The sequence below is a fragment of the Polypterus senegalus genome, chromosome 2 (assembly GCF_016835505.1).
Source record: "Polypterus senegalus isolate Bchr_013 chromosome 2, ASM1683550v1, whole genome shotgun sequence".
Classification (NCBI taxonomy): Eukaryota; Metazoa; Chordata; class Cladistia; order Polypteriformes; family Polypteridae; genus Polypterus; species Polypterus senegalus.
Window position 1 is genome coordinate 208,771,205 of NC_053155.1, and position 11,763 is coordinate 208,782,967.

Genomic DNA, 11,763 nt, shown 5'->3' on the forward strand with positions numbered 1-11,763 from the left:
GGCAGGTACGTACACATGCGTTACTTTCACACTGACAGGGATTTATGGAGCGGAAGGTAGTGGAAGTTGGCGCACACAGATACACAGATTTATGTATCTGGATTTTTTTGTGCATATGCACATTTGCGCTTTTGTCCGAATGTCATGTTTTAGTGCAAATTCTACGCATAAGGCCCCTGGTGTTTTATTTATAGTATGCGGTGTACACAATGAAGAGAAAAGGAGACAGGACTGTTCCTTGTGGTGCTCCAGTGTTGCTCACATCCGTATAAGAAACACACAAATAATATACTGTGCTGTGTGTTTTAAGTTTCTATTTTTGTTTGAATGATTGTTAGAGCAATAGCATTTATATTTTATGTAAGAAAAAGGATTTGTTAATTTAGTAATTTGTTCTTTTTTAAACTACTCTCTGCAAGTGCCCACATGTAAAATAAAGATGAATTGCTTCTAGCAGCACTTGGTGCTCACATGACCCTGATCTGGACTAATTACGTAGGTTCAATAATGGATATATTTATATATTTCTTTTTTCTGGTTTATAGTTTTTCCCTTTAGCCAATAGGGCCACAATGATTCAACAAGCTTTAGAGAAGCATCTCTTCATCAATCTTCTTTTCCTTGTTGACACCACATACTGTACTTTTTTTTTTTTACCAAATCATATGTAATATCATTTAACATTACTAAAACAAGTAGCATACTGGGACAGTGATTAACACTATTGCCTCACAGATACACTGCCTAGAGTTTGAATCCTGCATCCGGTGGCTAATTGTGTGAATTCTACATGGTTTCCCTGTGTCTAATCTGGTTTCTCCTCAAATCACAAAAACATGAATTAGTTGAACTAAGTAGTTGTCCAGGGCTGGTTTCCATTTTCATCTGTTGATATAAGCTTAGGCCCCCCATGACCCCAACTTGCATTAATTACCCAAATTATCACAGTTATTACCCAAATATAACAATTGAATTGCACATCATGGTTTAATATTTAAGGTAACTGTTTGTCTTTGTCAATGTACCTGTTTACCTCTTTCAGTACTTCTATTATAATGTAAAGAACAGTAAATGGTGAACAAATTTATTTACCAATTCTAAGTCATCTATAATCCCTAATAGGGTATCAGGTGTCATTTACTAAAGTGAATTAATGAAGTCAATGATTAATGGTGCCCAGAGTGTATTACTTCACAGTGTGCTGCATTTTGTTTTTTAATTTCTTTAGTATTCAAGGATTTGCTTTGGATAGTGATAACAATCAATACTCATTTGATTAATATACTCAATAAACTGCATCCTGGAAAACAGAGCAAGTCACCATAGTCCGAGAAGAGATTAAACTTTTCTGCTGTCAGTGATCTACAGAAATAATCATGATGATGTTTGATCTTACCCCTTTTTAATTTAGGTTGTTATTTACTTGTGTACTAATAACCTTCCTCTCATTAAGATAAAAACAAAAAACATGTGCAAATGTTAGGTTGATTTTTGAACTGTCATCTGTTTTTACAGATTGCATTATTTAAAAATCAGCAATAATATTTTTCTCTATTTCTTTTTAAGGGATATCCATGCCTATTCCAGTGTTTGGATTAAAGGATTTCTCCAAAGTGTTAAAAGGTGGCAGCTGTTTCCTAACAGATGACAACTTTGTTCTGGTGGGATCCTTTGTGGCCTTTTTCATCCCCTTGACCATCATGGTGGTGACATATTTTTTGACAATCAGAGCTCTGCAGAATGAGGCTACCATGTGCTTGGACGAGCTTGTCCCAAAACCCAGATGGACATCATTTAGTTTCCTCCACCAGAGCTCTTTGTCTTCAGAAAAACTTTTTCGAAGATCTCTAAGCAGAGATGCAGGAATGAATGGGCGTAGGACGATGCAGTGCATCAGCAATGAACAGAAGGCCTCTAAAGTCCTGGGGATTGTCTTCTTCTTGTTTGTGGTGATGTGGTGTCCTTTCTTTATAACCAATGTGCTGGCTGTGATCTGTAAAGACACCTGCAATGCAGCCATCATGGAAATGCTGCTCAATGTATTTGTGTGGATTGGCTATTTGTCATCTGCTGTGAATCCTCTGGTTTATACCTTGTTTAACAAGACCTATCGTTCAGCATTCTCACGTTATATCCACTGCCAGTACAAAGAAGAAAAGAAGCCTCTGCAACTTATTCTGGTCAACACTCTCCCACCACTGGCTTACAATTCCACACAGTTGCAACTGGGAGACATGGAAGTCCTAAAAAATGGCAGCCGGATTGATCCCAAGGACTTTTCAGTACTTGCCATTGGAATTAACAATTTTAACACTTCAAAACTCAGCAAAGGAAAGAATAAAGAAAACGTGAGCGCTGTATAGCTGCTTCTCATTAATTCTGTATCAGGACAGAATTCATTGTAATGCAAAAACTTAAAACTGACATTAAAGAAAGGCTCTTAACAACGAGGGAAATAATAAATGGGAGAAAAGATCTTTCTTTTAACAGAGGTAGCATTATTTTCTTCAGGAATTGTTTTTTTTTTCTGTGAAAAATCATTGATTGAAAGCAGTGTAGATTAGAGTCTTTTTTGCTCATTACAAAGTACATAACAAATTCCAAAATGAAATATGTGGAAATTTTTTTTTATATAAAATATACTTTCTGTTAAGAGTTGACTCATATTTATGCTCACGCACATATATACAGTATATTATATATAACATATTACATATTTAATGATTGTGCTATATAAAAATCAAAAATGTTATAATTTCTCAGAAGGAACCTTTACGATCAGATTTTGCAATATTTCGTCTATTTTTTCAAAATATCTCAAAATTTGTTTTGGTGATCAACAATTAGAAAAAAAATACATTCAAAATATAGTAAATGCACTTTAAAATACTCCACAGTACACAAGGTTGTGGAAGGTGGCACATGTTAAGAAATGGATAGACTATTTTTATATGTTTGATAGTGCATAGTTTAAACTACGTTTTCTGTTTGCACCTGAAGTTTACTGTTCACGCTAATCAGTTTCGTCATGCTGTGCTCTTCTACAAATTGAGATCCTGATGTCCGTCTCCCTGTGTTATAGAAGACATGTTGCTTTATCCAGTCAGAAGTGTATGTTTACTTGGATAACAGAATCTGGTTTCTACTGAAGACATGATAAGTCTCCCTGAATCATTGTGTCCTCAGGGTATTGAGTGTGCTTTAACTTTCTTTGAGGACAGCGATACCTTTGCTCCAGACAGCTGTATCAGTAATTTTAATTGATTAAGTGACTTCTGTATAGATTTTTGTTTTTCCCTTCTTTAATCCCAATTCTATTACTGCATTTATAATTTTTCTAATGAACAAAAATTTGAGAAGATGTGACCTACTGATTCTGGCTCCTAAGCTATCCTTATTACTTCCAAACATGTAGGAAAGCACCTTCCTTTAGAATGTGAGTGCAGCTCTTGTATTTATGGATCACTGAGCAAAATCAAACTTCGATGGGCATTTAACTCCCACCCCAAGTGCTCACCATCCTGTTGAGACCCAGGCACATACTTTATTAATGTGTGCCCATGTAAGCAATACTTTAAAAGGCACTGTTTTGTATTTAATACATGACCCTATGATGAGGTAGTGGGACCATTACTAAACAAAATGTCAATTTTAGCCAATTTTAATACATAAGTTTTCATTTAGCTTAGTCGTTTAACAATGTTCGGCTGATCTTCACCAGATTCTTGAAAGTCTACAGTTGAATTTCAGTCCAAAATGGGAGAAGAATGAAAGGAAGGTACCAACAGCAGAACCACTTTTAATTACACTGGTGCCATAAGTAGGGTGACTCTTTGTGTCTGGACCTCAGCAATATCATTACAGTTAGTGCCAGAGTTCAGTCCAAGAAGATGAATGCACCACAGAGGGAGATACAGATGAGCTCAAGCTTATTTACTCTTTAAATATCTTTTATGAAATTACAATGAGCTTGAACTTAGTCATTCTGATTTTTGTTTATTCTGGAGTGTCTCATACTCTCATTAATTTTAACTAAACTGAACTAAATATTGTTTAGACAATATTTTTTAACCAAATAATTTCCTTATTTGTAACATCAACATATGTAAGTGTTGTTTATGACATCATTTCCTTTATCTTCTTCATTTTCAGCCTACTATTCCTGATAAGAGACCTCTCTGTTACAGTATCCATCTATTAGTAGGGAATTTTCAGGGGCTCCATTGCCAATTCAGAAATATCATTTCTAATGAGTACCCCATGGTATACCCTAATTTTTCTCTATCTATGATTATTCATAACCAGTAATCACAGTTACAAATCTTTCTTTTGGTAAGAGAATCTAAAGTTCCTAATTCCAGTATTTTGCTAGTGTTATTGCTTTGACACAATAGTGTCAAAGAGTTGGTTTCCAAATCAAGAATAAATGATATTGCACGGAACTGATGCGATCTCTCATTTTCAAAGTTGATTTCCCCTAGTGAAGACTGTAAGGGTATTCCATGTATCCCTCTGCCTGTTTAATTGCAATTTCAGTGTTGCAGAGAGCTATCAGACACAAGGAAAGATCAATCCTAGATGGGATAGGAGGGCACAGTAATTAACACACCTGCAAACATTAATAGTAATCTAATTTAGAGTTGGCCATTAAGTGAGCCCAGATGTCTTTGGTATGAGGAAGGTAATTCAGAGTGCCTAAAAAATAAAAAATAAAAATAGACAGAGGTAACAAGTGGATTCCAAAATGATAACAACTGTGGTGGGACTCAAACCCAGACTTTTGCAATTGATAAAGAGCATACCAACCCCCCTTTGTCTTTAGTGGATAAAAGTATAAATATTTATTTAAAATTGTATTTTATTTTTTATGAAAATAACATATAAATAAATTTATTGGGTAATGCTGAAACCTACATCTTGCATCCAACACATTCCTTAGGCTATAAAGTATATTTTTTTTATTTACAAAATTACATTTTTCATTCAATTTTCTATTACAGAATTTTGCTCTTTAACTGTTTATGCAGCTTTGATTCAAGTAATGGCTGTAAATAGATATTTTCATCCTCCTTCAAGGTAATTGTTGATTAATCCTTGTTTGATTTTCAAAAATGCCTTGGCTCCGGGAGATGTCTATTGTAAAGCTGGATGAGACCGAGCCCAGGTAAAATTATCTGGCCTTCATCTATTGCAGAAAACAGAGTTCTACACTCTCTGTCTCACTACTTTTTAGAACAACTTGTGACCATTTGTTTTTAATTTTGTAATCAGAAGCAATTTTCTGCAAATTAACATATTGTTTATGCCTTCCTGTTGTCAAGTTACAATTTGTAGTAAAAACACCTTCATATAAATTGGAAAAGTGTGGTTGAACACATGCACAGACAGATGTATTTTACAGAACTGGACGTAGTTTTACAACCAGTGGTATTGAAATAAGTTATGGCTTTCTGTAACACAAATTGGGTTTAAAAAATACAGAAAAGGTGTGGATGGAATGACTTTAAATATAATATTGTTATGCAGCTCTCTTAAAAAATGAACAATAATCTTCATTATCATTTTCTTTGTGAAAGTCGCAATATCAATACATCTACATCGAATTCCCAGACATGTCAAGAGATACAATCCCTCTGTAATGTCCAGAGTTTTTCCCAGGGTCGTTTTCCAGCAGCCCATGCCTGATACAATCCCTAACTATGGTAAATCCTAACTATATGCAAAAAAACACATCAAATGTGTCCTTTCGATCCACAGAAGCAACATTTTTGTTCTGAGGTCCTCACATTTTGATGAGCTCTTCATTTTATTCTGCAGACTGAGGCCAGCAATTCTATACATGAATCTCATTTCAGGTACACTGAACTTGGGAACTTTGCTGAGGAAAAAGCATTTGCTATCTCCAGCATAATCTGCCACACAACTATTGCAGCTATACCAATTCATGAAACAATCTCTTGGTCACCCCTATCCCTTACTCTTGATAGACACCCAAGGTTCTTTATCTCATCCCCTTGTAAAACACATGGCTAATTCCCATTCCAACTAATCACTCAGCTGCAAGCCATTCCACTATCTCCAGGAGGTTAAAGTCTGATGAAGGTAAGAGGACAATATTATCAGCAAGTAACATCATCTGCAAAACTTTATGCTCCATACTCTCTGAATGTGTCTTGCTATCGTTCCATGAAAATCATGAACAGGGGAGATGACAGGAATGACTGGCACTTCATGGCAAGTATGCAAACACAGCTCTCATTTTGAAAATAACAGACCTCAATGGAATGCAACATATCCCCTGAAATTCCATAAACATGCAGCACCTTCCACAAATATTTTGATGTAAATGGTTAAAAGATTTAGTGTTCCTCAAAAAGCTTAAAGGGATAATCCAAAAGACCCATGTAATCCAGTCAAATACGGTATAAAAAAAGTGTGTGGAGATGACATTTGGGTTTTGCACCTGCAAGACAAAGGGTGAGAGTTCTGGTGCAATACCAGTCTAGTGACAAGGAAGAGTGGAATCGATCCAGCCATAGTAGTCCTTCATGATGAATATGGGCTTTATAAATTAAGTTATAAATCAACGAGTAAATTCATGTAATGTATCCAGCACATGTCCTTCTCTCCTTAAAGCTGTGATTACATTATGTGGAATGCAATGGATGAATTGTATCTTGTTTAAATAAGGTGTACTGCAAACTCATTATCTCTATAGAGCAAAATCTGGATATAAATTCTGCTCAAAATTAATAGGCTGCAAGGATTTTACAAGGCTAAATTCCATTCCAATAGAGTGATTTATTTTTGGGTAATTTTGTCCAGATACTCACATTTTGACGCAAACGCACAAAGTTTAAAATCACTCCAAAAGTGCTCAGATTGTATTTAGGAATGGGTAAAGCATGGACAAAACTTAATCTTTTAATATGAACCAAATCACAATACTTATTTTAATATACTGTATAACTATTGCATAGGACAGGAAATATTTCAGAAAATGTTAAGCTGCAATTCTAAAGTGCAATAAAGTGTAGAAAGATGTGTATGGTAAAATTTGTAGTTCTAAAAATATGTTTCTGTAACACGTGTATTTTATTTTAAAAAAAAAGGCTAATTAGGCAAATATATTGAATGAACATTTTTCTTAACCCTTTGATAAGACTGTCCCATTCTCAATATTCAACATAGAAAATAGCAATGCACTATTTTTCCGAGTATTTCTTATGATAAAAAAGGTTTTTTGATGTCTGGTTAAACAGTTAAATATTACCTCTTTACCAACTTTATGCTATATTTGTGAAAAATATGTTTTACAAGCTGAGGTGTACTTGCATGGAAATCAATTCCAGACAAACAAACTTTACTTTATTATACATTTAGAGAGAACCTCCCAGAGTCACTTTACAAATGCAACTTCCATTGTTAATGTGTATATATATTTTATTTGCTTATTTATTTTTATTCTTGGATATAGGTGGTTTAAGTGTTTTACTCAGGGTCCCACAACTCTGTCTGCCAACAGATCAGTGCAACAATGGTGACAACAACATCTAGAAGTCCTTGACAGCAACTTACATCATTGTAAAGATGTTTTGGCGACAGTTTGTTTTCCTATTGTTTCGTGAAACAAGCATTTGTTATAAACACTGTTTCAAATTTATCCATCCATCCATCCATTTTCCAACCCGCTTAATCCAAACACAGGGTCACGGGGGTCTGCTGGAGCCAATCCCAGCCAACACAGGGCACAAGGCAGGAACCAATCCTGGGCAGGGTGCCAACCCACCGCAGGACACACACAAACACACCCATACACCATGCACACACTAGGGTCAATTTAGATTTACCAATCCATCTAACCGGCATGTCTTTGGACTGTGGGAGGAAACCCATGCAGACATGGGGAGAACATGCAAACTCCATGCAGGGCGGACCCGGGAAGCTAACACGGGTCTCCTAACTGCGAGGCAGCAGCGCTAACACTGCGCCACCATGCCACCCCATAAATTTATGTTTCCATAATTTGTGCTATTTTTCAAATCAATACGTGTTAGTGTCACCTTTATTCATAAAATATATGCTGTTACAACAGGATGAAGCAAACAATTTCAAGTAAGGATGTCTGATGAATGTTGACAAGCACCTCAAGCCTTAAACCACATTGGCTGTCATGATCAGGGTAACAAGACAGAGAGGTTTTAAGAAAGAAACCAAAATAAACTAATCATTACTTTGCTAATTCGAAAAATCCAGCCGTTAATGAGGCCCAGTTGGGACACCATCTCATCACAACCATCTCATCACAACCCACTCACACACACACATTTTGCAGTTGCCAGTTGACTTCACTAACAACAAGCTGAAAAACATTAAGGTAGCATGAAGGACCATCAAAGAGTACACCGAGCTGGAAACTAAATGGGGGTCAGATACCGTGAGCTGCCATTGCTCCCCATTGTGCTAATATTCAATCCAGAACCTTAACAACATAGTTATAGCCCAATAGTGTAGATATTAACATATTAAAACATAGGTAACATTTTTCATCTGTTTCAAAATTTGCAGCATTTTGTATTAACAGAGATGAGAAAACATGAGATTTCAATGACAGCAATATGAGCATAGCACCAGGGCTTCATTGGAGAAACTTGCATTCTACAAGTCATACAAAATTCATTGGTAACCTGCCATATTGTACTTTGAAATAGTGTTTCCTAGCTCAAAGATATGAGAAGAAGTTAAATTTGATAACAGTTTATTTTTCTATATTGAAACAAAATATTATCTAAATAAGGAAATAGTTTTCTAGGATGACATTGCTTCAGCTTGCAGGTTTGCTTTCAGACTCTTCATTTTTTGTTAACAATTTTCAAGCAATGATAGACAAAAGTACAAATAAACTTACAGTACCAAGCCTGAACTTATATGAGCTTGTGCTCACAGCTTTGGCTCCAACAGTACATGTTTATCATTTTAATGGGAGCAAATTACCAGCTGAGGAAAGAAATACAAGAGTAACTTTGGCAAGATGTACTTAGGCTGCCTTCTGGATCCCAATGACACCTTACTAGTAATTGATGGTCTATGATATTTAAAGACCATGTATTTTCAAAAGGAATCAAATGCTTAAATCCAGATTAAATGGTTACATGCTATTAGAAAAGTTAAAAATAATTACAAGTCAGCCATTATGTTATCATTGCAAAGTTTTATTTTATATGTAGTACTAGTAAGGTGTGTGGGAAATTTCAAATTAACTGAATGCTGTAATTGTCATATTAAGTATATTTTGCACAAAAAGACTTCAAAACCTGCATACATGAAAGAAACTCAGCAATTTAATAAGATACAATAGCATCACAAGACAGCAAAAGCTTCATCAGGGAAATTCTCAGATGGTATTTCCTCTTATTCATTTGAACAGAAATAAAAAGCTTTAATTTTTTTGCCCCCCAGACATTTAAATGCACAAATGTAAACCTATTTAATTTCTGTTTTGTGTGGTTATCTGTAAATTAAATTAATATTTTTTATTAGATACATTAGGTAATAATAAACCTGAAAATGGTCCCCTGTTCATTTCAAGTTGGAATTTAATCAGGGAAGATTACAGACTGAAAAAGCCTGAAAAAGCACATTGAGTCAATTTTATTGGCTACACAGTTAAACGCAAAAACTTACGAAGCTGGGAGAATTTCGAAGGAAAACAAATGGAGAAAAACAACATTATCTGAAAGATTAAATATATGCAGCGTAAGTTTGTTTATGGAATATGCTAAGTACAGATGTGTACACAGTAGAACCCCGATTACCTGAGGTAATGTGGACCAATGCTACCTCGGATAATTGAAAACACTGATATAACAGATATTATATGACTATGAAAGATTGTGCCAATTCATATGGTACAGAATGACTTTTAAACATTTTATAGCTTGGTTAATTTATTGTTTCATAAAAACATAGAAACAAAATACACATTCACACTTATTTTAAAAGTATAGTATTCACATGCTCGGTACAGTATTCACAACACAGTATTTGCAAATTATTACAAGGTTGCCTCTGATAATGCAAAACCTCGGTTAATCGGGTTGTGGATAATCGTTCTACTATATATATATATATATGTATATATATATATATATATATGTATATATATATATATATATATATATATATATATATATATATATATGTGTGTGTGTGTGTGTGTGTGTGTGTGTGTGTGTGTATATATTGTATGCATATATATACACACATAAAACAGTTAAAATTAAATTTCTAATTTTCATATTTTTGAACCAAATACCAACACCAGTTTTGTGTCTGCTATTTACTTGCCCTTATGAAACATTCCCATTCATCATAACTTTGGTTTTGATCTGTTTTGAATTTGTAAGGCGTATTTAGCAATAGAAATATATGTTGTACAAGATGCTATAAAGTCTAAATCGTGTTTGTTGTTTTAAACACAAATGTGTGTATAGCTCTGAAAGTTCTGTACAATTTTCATCAACTTGTTTCTCAGCTGAAACTTGCCACTGGTATATATTGTCACAAAGGAGAGTCTGTTGTTTTTGTTTGTGTTTTTTGAATTGGTACCTCGTTTTAAACGTGAACACATCAGTATCCAGTGCTGGCTCTATGATTTGCTAATACACTGTTCTGGAGTGATCATTCAAGTTTGAATTTTCAAATTTTCTATTGCCAATGATGGTGAATTAATACTTGTATAATTGAATATACTGTACTGTATTGAAATTCTGAAGCTTCATATTTTAATTGAAGAGGATTATAATTTGATTTACACCATTAATAAAAGGGCATTTCCTTTAAAAACCTGTAAAGATCTATTATTCTAATTAGTTGGAATAGTACCTATTTTCAGATTTTTGAGTTTCATTGAATTTGGTCTCAAAGTGTAAGGTAGAATTTGTAGCTTTCTATCAGAAAATAAGTAAAATAATAAAAAATTTAAACTTCATCAATTTTTCTCTTTCTGGTATGTGACTAAGAGTTTAAAAATGGATCACTTCTACAGATGCCAGTCAGACTGTACAATAAAAGGAAAAGCCTCAGAGCACTGACAAATATGAGCTAAGAACAATGTAATATTTTTTAAATGTTGTTTCAAAATGTTTCTTGATGTGATTTATTTGTTGTTCAAAATAAACTGGATTTGTGCCCCTATTAAAATTTCTTTATTCATAAAATTATTTTCCAGGGTTTTATCTTCTCTCAGCTTCAACAAGACATCTTACTTTGATGCAACCATTCTGCATAAATAATCTTTTAATGCCAAAACATTTTTGTAGAAGTTCCTCCGTCTCTAGATGAGCTCCCTTTCATAAAGAATTTACCTGATTTCATGAAGGTGCATGTGGGTGTCTTGTAAGGACTTCTAAAGACTCCACAGTAAACTGGTCTGTTCTGACAGAATGTGCATACTCTACCTTTCTTATAATTGTATGTTGGATAAATGAATTTAACTAATTATCTTCTTAATGTTTTTATTCATTTCTAAGCCACCTCCAACCAGCCAGAAAGTACAGTTAGGTCCATAAATATTTGGACAGAGACAACTTTTTTCTAATTTTGGTTCTGCACTTTACCACAATGAATTTTAAATGAAACAACTCTGAAGCAGTTGAAGTGCAAACTTTCAGCTTTAATTCAGTGGGGTGAACAAAACAATTGCACAAAAATGTGAGGCAACTAAAGCATTTTTTAACACAATCCCTTCATTTCAGTGGCTAA

At 34.4% G+C, this 11,763-nt stretch overlaps 1 protein-coding gene across 2 annotated transcripts in view; it reads left to right on the top strand.

Moving 5' to 3' along the window:
- Positions 1 to 2,482, top strand: part of LOC120523692 (5-hydroxytryptamine receptor 2A-like) — a 269,619-nt gene extending 267,137 nt beyond the window's left edge. For both annotated transcript variants that reach the window (XM_039745243.1, XM_039745244.1), the window contains exon 4: positions 1,567 to 2,482. In XM_039745243.1, coding sequence (XP_039601177.1) covers positions 1,567 to 2,363 — 797 coding nt within the window. In that variant the 3' untranslated portion in view covers positions 2,364 to 2,482. The remainder of the gene's footprint in view (positions 1 to 1,566) is intronic.
- The last annotated feature ends 9,281 nt before the right edge of the window (positions 2,483 to 11,763 follow it).